Source organism: Girardinichthys multiradiatus, chromosome 8, assembly GCF_021462225.1.
Source record: "Girardinichthys multiradiatus isolate DD_20200921_A chromosome 8, DD_fGirMul_XY1, whole genome shotgun sequence".
Taxonomy (NCBI): domain Eukaryota; kingdom Metazoa; phylum Chordata; class Actinopteri; order Cyprinodontiformes; family Goodeidae; genus Girardinichthys; species Girardinichthys multiradiatus.
In genome coordinates this window covers 6,782,983-6,797,464 of record NC_061801.1, presented here as the reverse complement: position 1 = coordinate 6,797,464, position 14,482 = coordinate 6,782,983, and the positions used below count along the sequence as shown (strand labels likewise).

The following is a 14,482-nucleotide window of genomic DNA, read 5'->3' as shown; positions in this document are numbered from 1 at the left end:
TGTGCTTGTCGTAATCATGCTGGTGATTGAACAACCCCACTAACATTTTAATAACCAAGAGAGGTGTGGGGTGGTCTTACATCCACAAAAAATCTTGTTTCCTGTTACTTTTACCGGAAAGCATTGAAAGGAAGGGGTTAATGAGAGAGGAGAGTATAAGCAAATATCAATTTAAGGAATTTGATGCAAATTTAACAATAATCTGAGCTGCAAGTTTGTGTCATACACCCTTTTCACTTTTGAAAGTAAAGTAGTGAAGTAATAATACGGTTTATGTGTGTTATCAGGAGTTTAGTGAAACAGCACGTGGTGTACTGTTGGAGCGGACAACCATTTATGGAGGCTTTTATTCCTCGATGCAGCCGTCCAGGGTTGTGATCCCAATCTCAGGACATCTTCTCTCTGCCCCTTTCCTTTCTAAAAACTCTTTAAATAAAGGCCACCAGTGCCACAAAATCTTGGGAAAAAAGGTTTTGTGAGAGAAATAATCAGTGACATCAGGCAGGACAGGGAAATGCAGGTCATTCAAAATGAAAAGTTTTTATAAGTGATATAAAAAAAAAAACATTATTCATTTAAAAAGATTCAAGTTGTTACAACACCCTGCTGAGTATTTGAGTTACTTTTCCACTGTAAGAAAACATGGAAAAATTTATAAAAGGGAAATAACAGTTTTGGTAGCTTAAAAATTCTGTCCGTTTTTCTATTAAAATGACATATGTTGGGTTAAAACATATTATTGTGAAATATTAATTGTGAAAAGCAAAAATTGAAAGAAAAGTGATACATGAATTTCACTTAAAAAAACTGAATAGTACTTGTATTAATCCCTTAAATAAAACAAACAACGCTTAAAAATGGTCTCCCCTCCAAATTCTGCGGGGTTCTGATGATTTACAACAATGAATTTAGGTGTTCTGTTAGTTCCTGTCTTGAATGGTTTCAGTTTTTTTTGGAACCTAGGGCGTCGCTATTGCTTTCAGCAAAAAAGCGGAAGTCCTGCTCTCGCGATACGTTTTTTTGTTTTCATTGATTCCCAAACATGGCGTCCGAAATGCAGGCGGGTTCCACAGCTGCAGCAGAAAAAGACCTGGCTCTAGGGTATGTCTGTTTCGTGTGCAGCTTTTTTAGGAATTACAAAAGTGATAATAGTTATTCAGCTCATATATTAAAGTTTTACAACCAGAAATGTTTTCATAAAAAGGATCGTTAGCAGACCAGCTAGCTAACTAGTTATAGCTTTGAACACGATTAGCGAGGGAACATGTAACAACAAAGCTAATAAGAAAAACATATTTACATCTTAATTACTGACTGATAAAGGTCGTTTTGTGGGCCGTCAAACATATCAGCTCTGCAACAGTTTCTATTTGTTCACTTGTTCCTAATTCTCCTCTATTTCAAATCGTGAATACATCGTGCCCTAAGCACACACTGAAAGCTGGATTAAATGGAGTACATTTGGCTTCTCATAAAAAATCTTACTTTGTCTGAAGTCTGGCTGCCTACGGTTTATTTGGCATGTCAGTAGCAGCTGAAATAAGCAGAACAGAATGCCTTAAGTTAGAAACAAATTGAGCAGTTCTATTATGGGCGAAAAACAAGAATCTTATTCTGTGCTTTTGCTCAATAAAAATCCTCCATAGAATGCAGATCTTTTTTGTTATTTTGTGTTTTTCGTGTTGTTTAAAAATGATCATAGTCCTGCTTGAATCAACTCGTCTACGTTTTGAATTTCAGGGATTCTACCTTTGGGGAACAGCCTCCCAGCATGGATACAGAGTCATCAAATGGCAAAGAGGGAATGGTAATATTTCTTCTTCTGTGGTTACAAAGTGTCAGTCAGACCTTAAAGCATTACGTTTTGCCTGAAGGCCATATAATAATGCTATAAAAGAAACGGTGTGTAACTGTTTCTTGCATTTAGCCGTCGACAGGAGGCAGTGCCTGTCTTCAAAGGCCTCTGCCCACAGTGTAGAAACAGATTACACCTATAGAGGCTCATGCTTTTAAAGTCATCACCGTGGTGTTCAATTCATAGTGTTCGTAATGATCTGCAGAATGATCCTTGTTCTGTTTACAAAATCTAAACATTGAAATTAAAAACAAATCATGTCAGATGTTGTTTGGCTGAATATATTGTGGCTAATTTCTTTGTGATAGGTTATTTTAAATTTGATAGATTGATAGATTTTATTGATCTCGCAAGTAGGGTGCAGTTAGTTAGAAAAAAATGTGCAATCAAAGAAGACCAAGGTAAATGTGCAAAAACAAGTAGTAATAATAAAATATAATAATGTATGTACAGTAAAAAACGGGGAGGTGATTGAGCTAAAGTGACAGTTAGTGAAGGCATTTACAAATACAGAGGTTGTTGCATGAGTTATTATACAGTAGAATGGAACAATCTGACAGCGGTGTGGATGAAAGTTCTGCGGTAGCGCTCCTTCCTGCACTGAGGGTGTCTCAGTCGGCCACTGAAGGAGCTGTCCAGCTCCTGCACAGTCCGGTGCAGTGCATGAGAGGTTGTGTCCATGATGGATGTGAGCTTGGCCAACATACTCTTGGCTAACATCCTCTCTCACATAAATACAATTATCCACAACAGCTGCTAATATTAGAACCCAGAGAAGCATTAGGTTTTACCATTAGATAGTGGAAGAACTCAATCAAATGGTGAAACACTGTCTGGACATGCGTGTTTTGGCAGACCACTTGGCCTTTAGTTAGCACGATGATCTTTGAATCTGGAAACCACATACAAAACTATTCAAATGACTGCAAGGTAAGGAGCATGTAGAAATTCAGTTTTTTCAGGTTCTAGATCATCTAACTCACATAACTGACTTATGGACATCGACAAATGTTTCCCTACTCGACAGTGCATGCTCTATATGGATGAGGTCCTGCTGTTATAATTGTCCGGTCTGTTTCTCAGGAGACTGCTGGTGACGGCTCTGAAGCAGCCGATGCTCTGACTGGATCTGGAGATGAGGAGAGTGGGCGGCAGCTCGGGGAGGTGGAGCTGCAGTGCGCCCTGTGTATGAAGTGGTTTACGGCAGAAACATTTGGGATTGAAACTGCGTACGTGGATTTAGGAAGCAGATATCAGCTACTGTTTGATACTGATGCAGCCATTAATCGCCTTTCTCCTACACAGGACATGTCTTCCCTTCATGACCAACTATGTGTTCCACTGCAATGTATGCCATCACAGTGGCAATACCTACTTCCTCAGGAAACAAGCAAGTAGGTATTCTGGGTGCTGAAACCACACCATCAAGTACCGCTATATTCTGCCTTCCCTTCAGTGTTGTTAACAACGTCACTTTTTGTTCTGTAAGACCTGAAGGAGATGTGCCTCACAGCTTTGGCAAACCTCACATGGAGGTCCAGAACACAAGATGAGCACCCGAAGACCATGTTCTCCAAAGATAAGGTGGGTGTCAATCTTTTTAAGGTTCTGGAGGGCTGCTGGTCATACACGAAAGACTTCAGTTTAGAACTCAAACTCTCTCTGATAATTTTAGTCAACTTACAGTTTTGACTGTCAGGCCAATGAAGATATGATTAAAATGGCTAATTCTTTGAGTCTAGTAAGGTAAACCAGTTAGTTCTGCTGTCCTTGCCTCCCTTTTAAGAAAATGTATGAAAGAGAAACCAGTTTTTTCATGTATTTATCCACTGGCAAGTAGAGATTTGATCAGTTTTGTTCACACAAATAAAAGATTCAGTCAAGTTTTGACTTGTCCATATTATACGGCATTTATGCCTGTCAGATTCTATGGTGGTCTGTTGCCCTAAAAACATTGAACATCCTTTTTGTGTTTTTACTTCCAGTTATTTCGAGGCTCTGTAATTCATTTATCACATTTTTATCCAATAGCATTATGTGACACAATAAGCAAAGTTTTTCAGTTCCAGTTCATTTTGGTTAGTGACTGAAACGATAAATCGACATAAAAATGTGTATTTTGACGATAACACAGTTTCTACCCCGATTTTAGTGTAAACTATAATGTTGTGGCTTTCATTCTTTGGTACATCCAACCATACAGATTCTGATGCAGTAAGGTTCGAAATGTCTTTATGGTATTAAACCTCTAGCTTAATACTTTATGCTCTTCTAAATTCTGCAGCTGTGTTGGGGAAAAACTCTACTACCGTATTCAGCGTTCTGCCGCTCGCTGTGTCACATTTTACAGTCACTGTATTTTAGAGAAATTAGATTTTTAAATCTTTTACATTACATGTATACCTCTACCCCCAGTCTGAACCAAAAGGCAATACATTAAAAAGAAAAAAAAAACTTTCTGGATTAAAAGCAGGTTGGCATGTTCAGCTGTTTTTGTTTCACCAGTCGGGATGTCTCAATCGCACCTCTGGTATTCTCTGGCTTTAGTTTATAGATGCTGAGGCTCTGTGGTAACAATCATCTGTGATTTAAGTGTTCAGCTTTCTTTTAAACCAAGCACTCTTTGATCACAACCTGGTCATTACAGCGCTGCCCTCTGCTGTCTTTGCTCTCTATCGGCTAAACCCGTGAGGAAGTAGGAGCTCGTTGTAGCTTGCAGATCAACGCTGCATTCACTTGCGCTCGGACAAGTGACATGTACTTATTTAAAACCTGTTTCAGATGGCATATATTTTTACATTCCACAGTGCTATTAAATGGGGAAATATTTCTACCGTGTTATTTTAACCGTAATTAATTATTTAAAACACATTAACGTCCCTTTCCTATTTTTGACAAATAGAATAAAGGTGTCATAAATCTTAAGCGGTGATTTAAAGAATCTCTGTGCTGTGTACTAATGTCCAGTTTAGGTTTGATCAGTCAAAAGTATTTCAGATTTTAAACAAGACCGTATCAACTGCATGCGGCAACCAATACAAAATGTGCGATGACCCTTTAGTTTGACACTGATGGGACGCTTCAAAGCAGATGCTAACCCAAAATGCTGCCAAGCAACCAATTTAAATTGGTAGAGGCTTCGTCTATCCTTTTACAACCAAGTGTTATCACCATCTCGATGAGAAGTCCTTGTTAACTCCGCAATACACCATAGCAACTCAAGAACTACTTACTTTTGTACTTTACAATAAGAGTCTCAAACATAGACACAATAGGATGGGAAGCCGTAAACACACCTTTATATTCAGGGCCCATAAAAATAGCTTACACTTACTTCACCAGATGAAGTAACACCACTCACCTGGGGCGCTTTCTATAAACCCACCACCCCTCCTTCTCTACTGCGTAGGATAAGTGGGAACCTGAAAGTTTTTCAAACAGATGAGTCAAAACCAGCTGACAGGTTTTTACGTTTGTACATTACATTATTGCCAGCTAGTCTTGCATTGCTTTGGTGTGTACTGCTTGAATGGTCAAATGCTCATTAAAATACACAAATAAAAACATGTGCGTGAGCAGTGGCATCACATCTGACTTATAATTAGCTTGAATGAAAATCGAGTTCCCATAGACTCATTTCAATGGCAGCAATTTAAGTCTTCCAAAACATACGAGTGTGGTTCACTTTAATATTCTCAGGAAGTATTTTGAACAGAATTCCCTCTTTTTGCAGGATATCATCCCATTCATTGACAAGTACTGGGAGTGCATGACGACTCGTCAGAGACCAGGGAAGCTCACCTGGCCCAACAACATAGTGAAGACAATGGTAATATAGTGTGTAGTTGGATACCCTCGTTCTTCTGAATACTCTCATGCCCCTCCCTATACAGGCTGGGTTTGTTAATATTTGTGTGTAAAGTGGAGCAGCGTTCAGGTAGTTCCAGCATTAATCAAAAAATATGCCATTATTTTTGTATTGTTTTGTTAATTTTCTAGAGTAAAGAGCGAGATGTGTTCCTTGTGAAAGAACACCCTGACCCTGGCAGTAAGGATCCGGAGGAAGAGTACCCAAAATTTGGCCTTTTGGATCAGGTAAGTACTGCTAAGGATGAAAGAGATGTTTAGACATCACAATCTGAGTGGTTTTATGAATGCTAAATATAACTGGACACAGTATTCTTTTCTCTGTAGGACCTGGGAAGCATAGGACCCTCATATGACAGTCAGAAACAGACCACTGGAACCCCAGCAGCTGGTGGGCTCAATGGTAAGCCTGTCATAGATCCGTGTTTATTAAATAGGCTTTTTTAAAATCATCCGTCAAGACAACAAGGGTGGTGTGTGAGGTTGTTTTCATGTGTTTAAAAAAAACATTTTAATGTTTGTGGTTCAGTCACCTTTAAAATAAAAACAGTTTGTCAGTATATTTGTTGAACAAAAAGCTTTTTCCTTTGGTATTTGCGGTTCCGGCTTCTTCCGGCTTTGTTCGGGACGTTGTTCAGAACTGACATTAAAAGCCTTCCCTAAATGATCAGCGCTGATCTGCGCTACATGGGGAAAAAAAACACAGTCACATCACACAGAGGGCTGCCAATAACACCATCTATAAAATAATGAACACAATCAGTCACCTGAACTGTTATTATCAATACATTCATGTGATTCAGATTAATCTATGTCCTATTTTTGTGGTGTTATTTTGACAGTAGAGCTCCAGCTGAAGTTATCTATGCAACCTAACAGGCGTGATGGGGGAGAGGTTAGGAAGTATAAATGACACACTACCACAGTAAAACACCCTGAGCTCAGGATGTCTTCAGTTGCTTCTAATAGAACTGTGTTAAAGTATGTGAACATGCAAGATATGCTGCAGGGCTTAGATTCCAATAAATCTGAATTAAACCAATCAGGTCAAACATCATGCCACAGAGAAACGCACATAAATTCCAGATAATCTTCTGGTCATTATTTTCTCATTTATCCCATCTTCACTAAAACGTTTAGCCATGTTGTTTTTATTTAGCCAGGCGATGGATAAATGAAAGGTGTGCCGTTCTTCAGTGTTTGCCTACAGACTGCTAAACTAGTGCAGATGTAAGTGGCAATCATTCCATGAGTGGGTTCTGCTCTGCTGTGTTCACATCCCCAGAACAGTCCTGAATGGAGTCCTCCTCTTGGCTCTCAGCTTACCACTAACAGAATGGTGGACTGCAGATACTCTGTGTTGGTTGTTAACACTTCTATTAACAGACGAAACAAGCTGGCAAATCTCATTCTAAAAAGAAGTAGTTTTGAAGAATGCTGGAGGCACAGAGCTCACTTATTCAAAGCTCTAAACCAAGCCCAGAAGCTTGAAGTATGATACACTGAGCTCTGATAAATAAGGATGGTTTTCCTCTTACTTATTATATTTCAAAGCACTGATGGCGTTTATCTAAATGTCTAACTCAAAATGCATATGGGAGATATTTAACTACCAGGTCTGTGTGTCCCTTTTTATATTAATGCTGAAATTACCTGTACAGTACTATTCTTTATCAGTTTATTTTCATAAAACAAACACCTTCACCCAAAACTGACAATTATGCATTGTTTTAAGGGGATTTGGTTTAGCTCAAAAACACTAAAAATGAATCAGATTCTTTGCAAAAACACCCTGACCAAGCACAAAGTAAGGCAATGTGCAAATATGATGACTATAGTGTCTGTGTGCATTTTTTCCAGGTGGATCTTCTTTCTCAGGTGAATATGTTGTATTTTGGCACCTGGAGCTTCTCAGTGTGTTTGTGTGTCTTGTAATCTGCTGGATAGAAGTTGGCCCTGAGGTTTCAGTCACGCTCAGTTTGCCCCCTTTCTCCAGCACCCCCCCCCCCCCCTACTCTGCTAGCTGAAACCAAACACCGTTGATTAATAAGCATCTTGTGGGCAACTTCAGCCATGCGGTGATGTAACCTCCCTGCTTTTTGCATCGGTTCAGTGCAACAACCCCCAAACATCAAACATTCAGTGCCTTGCAAAAATATTCATATGTTTTTTCGTGTTACAAACGCAAACATCAATGTATTTTATCGGGATTTCATGTGACAGACCAACACAAACCAGTGCATAGTTATGACAAAATCAAATTCAGTTTTGAATTTCCCCTTAGAAGTAATTTAATAGTAAATAATCCTTCAGTGTGCAGGGCGTCTACCTAACCACCTGACAAGCCTGGTAAGGGGAGCATTAATCAGAAGCAGCTAATGGGTCCATTGTAACTTGTTTGGGACGATTTGTTAACGTGAAAACTATTTCTCATGCACTCAACAAATCTGGCTTTTTATGGAAGAGCGGCAGGAAGAAGTCATTGTTGAAGGAAAACTGTAAGACATTCAGTTTGCATTTTTCCACAAGGCTTGTAATGGATACAACGAACATCTGGAAGAAAGTTCTCTGGTCAGATGAGACGGCGTTAAACCTTATGACCAAAACGTGCAATGTTATGTGTGGCAGAAAACACTGCAGATCTTTGTGAACACGCTAGTCCCACTGTGAAACATGGTGGTGGCAGGATCATGCTGTGGGGATGCTGCCACCACTATGGTAAATGGAGATAAATACAAGAAGAAAACCTGTTGAAGGTTGTGAAAAACAACGCTGAGCTGCAACCTAATTGTTTAGATCAAAGCATTTCCATGTGTTAGAATGGCCCAGTCAAAGTCCACACCTAAATTCAATTGAGAATCTGTTGCAAATAATGGGTAAAAGATTTTATTCTCTTGATGCACAAAACTAGTAGAGAGCTGACTCAAAATGAATGGAGTAAAATATGTTTCAATGTGGTGTGTTCAGGCTAAAAGAATCTGAACACAAATCCATCAGGTTGTGTTGGCCTTTAGCATTAGATCCCAGTAAAATTAATAGTAAATTGTGCTTATGTGACGCAAAAGAAAAGTTTTCAGGGGTGTGAATAGTTTTGCAACTCGCTGTAGCTTCCACCTGGCTGGCTTGCAGCTTACAGGCTCTGACATCCCGTAGACGTCACGTGTGTGAAATGACCGTCTGCCTCCAAGGTGCAGCCTGCCTGACAGCAGGGTGTCATTTTTTTATTTGCTGTTGGACGTCATCCAATACTGATTAGGCTCATCTTCTTCCTTTCTTTTAACTGAGGTTCTGCACGGTCCAAAACATCTAATGTTTAATGAGCTCTATTTTCCAACCTGGAACGAGTCCCATTCCTCAGATAGGTTGGGTTCTCTGGGTTGAAGAGCTTCACCTATTATTGGGGAAAGTGTTGGGTAGTAATCATATACTCATGCTTTCATTTTTAAACAAATATATTTTTAGCCATTTTATCCAGTCTGTTGAGTTGTTTTAATCAGCTGGTTTTTGCATTTTTTCCTCTTTTTGAGCACTTTCAAATGTCCTGTAACTAATATTGTACAAAAACACAATCATCTGAGGACAAGTGTTGAAGATCTAACCAGTAAACTCCAATATGTGGCCCCAGAAGGTTAGTTGTTCCATACTGACTGAACAATGAGGCCACATTACAGCAGAGCCCCTTTCAGAGGCTGAAAATGTTTGGAGCCAATTCCTGCCGTTTTATGCTTGCTCTCCCTCCGTGTTGGCCTAATAAGCTGCTTTCACTGTGTGTGTGTGTGTGTGTGTGTGTGTGTGCGTGCGTGCGTGTGTGTTCAGTGGCAGTCTGACGTATTCGTCTCCTATTGTTTCATTACAAACTGTAATGAGACTGTGTGTTATGAACCTATGCAGAACAGGTCACTATTATCAACACACAGACTGTGGCCTGATACCAGCTAAGAATGATTAAGTTTGATTCATGCCAAATAGTTTAAAAAGATTAAAAATAACCACTTAATGGATCAGCTGGGAGATTTTTTTGGCCGCCTTCTATTACAGGTATTGTGCGCAGGATATGCCTACACAGGACACAAGATCATTATGATATATTTTAGTTGTTTTATAATGATGCTGATTTATTCAAAGTGGTAGACTTGGGTGACAGGATATTTTGTTACTTAAATTAAAACAATGCAACAAAAAAGAGTTTTATTTAAAACTAACTGCCAGTGATCTTATTTAGGAATGTGATGCATTATAACAGGTTTTAGGGTCACAAAACAGAAAGGAATGCTAGGACATGATTACTTTCACCAGGCCTTGGTTATAAGTTGATAAATGGGTAGCTAAGTCAGGGTGGAGTTTTAAAAATAGGACTGACTTTTTAAATCTATCTTTTCTGTTCTCTTTCGGGGTTTTTTAAGGCCTTTAATTTTAATTTAAATGTTAAGGTAGCCTGCAAGAAAACATCCTTTCCTCAGCTTGGATTCACATTTGAGACCTAAGGACCCAAACTCAGGATCAGGATCAGTGAGATTTCAGGTTTAACTTACAGATTTCATTGTTGTAAAGTTGTTTTGATTCATACTGAGAAAAAAATACTTTTTTCACATGAATGTCCACAGATCCAAGCTTGGAAAACCTAATCATAATCACATCCTGTTTCTTAAAGCCAATTAGGTAAATACAGAAAACTTTTCCTGCAGATGTAACAAATATTAAGAGGCTCCCAGGATCAAAATTAAACTAAAATGGCTCCACCTAATCCAAACATTCCTTAATGGAGGGTTAACTGGAGTGTCGGCTGTGTAAACCTGTGTGTATGTTTTGTTGTAACCTGTCAGCAGTGTGAATGCTGCCTGTGCTGCTGACTGCTCGTGTTTTTGTTTGTATCTTTCTTCGATTTCAGTTTTTAACTCGGTCTTGTGCTTTAAAAGGTGCTCTGGCCCCCGGCCCTGGAAAAGGAAGGGGGGCCAAACGTAAACAGCAGCAGCAGCAGCAGGAGGGAACAGCTGCTGGAGCTACAAAGAGAACCAGAAGGTACAACCCATCCACTTCTTGTATTCTTCATTATGTGAGATCATGATGAGGCTTCTAACCGAATAAAAGCATCTTCCTCACTGATTTCTATCAGATCAGAAGTGTTTAATATGCTTGTTTTTGCATGTTCAGAGGACATGGATCTAACACTTGTTCCTTCATCACACAGCGACCCATTGTTCTCAGCGCAGCGGCTGCCTCCTCATGGTTACCCGCTGGAGCACCCGTTCAACAAAGACGGCTATCGCTACATCCTGGCAGAACCGGACCCCCACGCTCCGGACCCCGAGAAGCTGGAGCTGGACTGCTGGGCTGGCAAACCCATTCCGGGTGATCTGTACAGGGCCTGTCTGTATGAGAGGGTGCTGCTGGCCTTACATGACAGAGGTATTCATAAAACATTTCAGGGAGAACTTTGTGATGGAGTCACAAGTTTTACGTTTTTATTGCTTAATGCTGTTTTAAATCACGACCCAACGTGTTGCAGCACCTCAGCTGAAGATCTCAGACGACCGGCTGACAGTGACGGGGGAGAAAGGCTACTCCATGGTCCGAGCGTCCCACGGTGTGCGGAAAGGAGCCTGGTACTTTGAGGTCACAGTGGAAGAAATGCCTCCAGACACCGCAGCCAGACTGGGCTGGTCTCAACCGCTTGGTCAGTTATTCCTTCACACCCGTGTAAACGTCCTACCATGTAGACGTACTGTGGGCCTTTTTGTCAGGGTTGCTGGATATCGATGAAAAAACAAGTATGGGAAAAATATATATATTTCCACACTTTATTTCTTATCTCACTTTTTAAAAGTCGTATCCATCCATTCCCAATTTGAACATATGTGTGTCCATCTGTCCTGACATGAAAAATGCTAAGGAACATGTGAAAATCATACATTTTAAACACAGTGTGCCTTATTTAAATACTGATATTTAGAAATAATGTATTTTTCTTAGGCAACATTCGTGTAAATTCTGTGTGAAGATACAGAAAAGATTTTGCCAGAAGAATTCGTGAACATGTTTCATGCTCAAACTGCAGGTAATCTGCAGGCTCCTCTGGGTTACGATAAGTTCAGCTACTCCTGGCGGAGCAAGAAGGGGACTCGTTTCCACCAGTCGATGGGGAAGCATTACTCCTCAGGCTATGGTCAGGGGGACACGCTGGGCTTCTTTATAGAGCTGCCTGATGAAACAGAGACAGCAAAGGCTCTGCCTGATACCTACAAGGACAAGGTGAGACTGGATTCTGTTCTGACGTTTTATCTTTTAAACCGTTCCCAATGTAGAGGAAGGTCATTGTGTATCACAGTGCCTCCAGAAAGTATTGACAGCGCTGCGCTTTTTCCACATTTAGTTATGTTCCAGCCTTATTCCAAATGGTATCAAATTGATCTATTTCCTCAAAATTCTACGCACAATATCCCATTTTGACAATGTGAAAGAAGTTTGTTTGAGATGAATGCAAATTTATTATAAATAGGATACAAAAAGATACAGAAAAAACTCTGCTGCTTTAAAGGTCCCAATGAGCACAGTGGCCTCCATCATTAGTAAATAGAAGACATTTGGAACCACCAGGAGTCTTCCTATAGCTGGCCATCTGTCTAAACTGAGCGATCGGGGAAGAAGGGCTTTAGTCAGGGATGCGACCAAGAACCCTATGGTCACTCTGTCAGAGCTCCAGGGTTCCTCTGTGGAGAGAGGAGAACCTTCCAGAAGGACAACGATCTCTGCAGCAATCCACCAATCAGGCCTGTATGGTAGAGCGGCCAGATGGAAGCCACTCCTTAATAAAAGGCACATGGCAGCCTGTCTGGAGTTTGTCAAAAGACACCTGAAGGACTCTCAGACCATGAGAAACAAAACTCTCCGGTCTGAGACAAAGGTTGAACTCTTTGGTGTGAATGCCAGGCGTCATGTTTGGATGCCATCCCTGCAGTGAAGCATGGTGGTGGCAGCATCATGCTATGGGGATGTTTATCAGCAGCAGGAATTGGCAGACAAGTCAGGATAGAGGGAAAGATGAATGCAGGAATGTAAAGAGACATCCTGGATGAAAGCCTGCTCCAGAGCGTTCTTGATCTCAGACTGGGGTGACGGTTGAAAATGGCCGTGAACAGATGTCTCCCATCCAGCCTGATGGAGGTTGAGATGTTCTGCAAAGAAAAATGGGCCAAACTGCCTAAAGACAGGTGAGCTGAGCTTGTGGCATCATATTCAAAATGACGTGAGGCTGTATTTGCTGCCAAAGGTGATTCAACAAAGTATCAAGCAAAGGCTGTGAATACTTATGTAAAAGTGATTTCTTGGTTTTCTATTTGGAATAAATGTGCAACAATCTCAAATAAACTTTTTTCACATTGTCATAATGGGGTTCTGTGTGTAGAATATTGAGGAAAGAGATTAAATTTATATCATTTGGAATAAGGCTGTAATGTAAATGTGGAAAAAGTGCAGCGCTGTGAATACTTTCTGGATGAACTGTATAGGAGCGCATTAGCTGAAGTCCTTCATTGTTGTTGTCCTTCAGGCTGAGATCCAACCAATATTAAAACCCTAAGATTATTAAGGCCATTCTTTCTGTTGTTAGTGTGGGTTAGAGTCTCTGTTGTTGATTGGTTCCCATTAGTTTACACAATTTGTTTGATGGATTGCTTTGAACAGCCTTTTTTTTTCTAAATTCTTTCAAGGCACTTATTAAATTCAAGAGCTACCTGTACTTTGAGGAGAAGGACTACGTGGATAAAGCAGAGAAAAGCCTGAAGCCAATGAACCCCAGCAGGGTGAGGTCCCTTCCAGCGACTGAATAAAAAGTCAGAGAAGCGGCTGCTGTTCATTGGTGTTGACTCCAGAGTCTTGTGTTTCAGATGTTGTTCTATAAAAACGGCGTTAACCAAGGGGTTGCCTTTGAGAACCTTTTTGAGGGACTCTACTTTCCTGCAATCTCCCTGTACAAGAGCTGCACGGTCAGTACAACATCCTGACATATATTTCAGTCTTTTAAACAATCTGATTAGTACATTTTATTCTTTCTTCACAGGTTTCTGTCAACTTTGGGCCTAATTTCAAATACCCGCCTAAGGACATTAAATACCAACCGGTGAGAGCTTTTTACTTACTGATGGATATCGTGTCCCATCTCACCTAACTCACCTCACACCATTTGGCTGCTCATGTTGGAATGTATTTCCTTTCACTCCCACAGATGAGTGACATGGGTTGGGGAGCAGTGATCGAGCACACACTGGCGGACATGCTGTACCACGTGGAGACAGAGGTGGACGGACGCCGTAGCCCACCGTGGGAGGGATAAACGCAGGACCTTCACATGTTCATAAGCCGTTCCACCATCAGAGATGTAAAAAAATGCTAAACAAAGCGCAGGGCGACAAGTTGACCTTTTGATATCCACAAGTTAAAACCGCACTAGTGATAAATAAGGCTTGGTGGCATAAACTAATCCCTACTAAACTATGACATCACAATAAACTGACCCTTGGTGCTCTGGCTGCACAGAGACCTAGCTGGCTAAACACAATTTATTGCATCATAATGAACACTTTTGTGTACTCCAGGAAAACAATCCACCATTTGATTCTTTTTCAGTCCTTCGAGGAGAGTCGAGTCTTTAGTCCTAAGCGTTTTCTGTGTTGTTTTTGTTATTTACTGTTTTATACTTTGGATTAAAAAATAAATGTGTGTTAAATGGAAAAAACCTGTTTGGATCTTTGAACTTGATTTAAA

General features: G+C 40.4%; 1 protein-coding gene across 2 annotated transcripts; it reads left to right on the top strand.

Annotated features, from left to right (window-relative positions):
- Nucleotides 1–1,009: 1,009 nt before the first annotated feature.
- Nucleotides 1,010–14,453, top strand: ash2l (ash2 like, histone lysine methyltransferase complex subunit). Of its 2 annotated transcripts, XM_047373644.1 has the most exons (17): nucleotides 1,010–1,101; nucleotides 1,741–1,807; nucleotides 2,939–3,084; nucleotides 3,161–3,249; nucleotides 3,345–3,439; nucleotides 5,589–5,684; nucleotides 5,855–5,950; nucleotides 6,050–6,125; nucleotides 7,583–7,600; nucleotides 10,639–10,741; nucleotides 10,911–11,128; nucleotides 11,229–11,396; nucleotides 11,778–11,971; nucleotides 13,429–13,521; nucleotides 13,606–13,704; nucleotides 13,779–13,838; nucleotides 13,944–14,453. In XM_047373644.1, exons 1-17 carry the CDS (start codon nucleotides 1,043–1,045, stop codon nucleotides 14,049–14,051), a joined length of 1,785 nt encoding a protein of 594 aa, XP_047229600.1. In that variant the 5' UTR covers nucleotides 1,010–1,042; the 3' UTR covers nucleotides 14,052–14,453. The 2 variants fall into 2 exon arrangements, with proteins under 2 accessions (XP_047229600.1, XP_047229601.1); XM_047373645.1 differs by lacking the exon at nucleotides 7,583–7,600.
- The last annotated feature ends 29 nt before the right edge of the window (nucleotides 14,454–14,482 follow it).

Bases quoted from the DNA above. Each gene is read 5' to 3' on its own strand.
- ash2l (XM_047373644.1), top strand. From the start codon at position 1,043: ATGGCGTCCGAAATGCAGGCGGGTTCCACAGCTGCAGCAGAAAAAGAC. The intron at 3,250-3,344 runs GTAGGTATTCTG...TTGTTCTGTAAG, and splicing joins CTTCCTCAGGAAACAAGCAA to ACCTGAAGGAGATGTGCCTC. The intron at 11,129-11,228 runs GTATTCATAAAA...AACGTGTTGCAG, and splicing joins GCTGGCCTTACATGACAGAG to CACCTCAGCTGAAGATCTCA.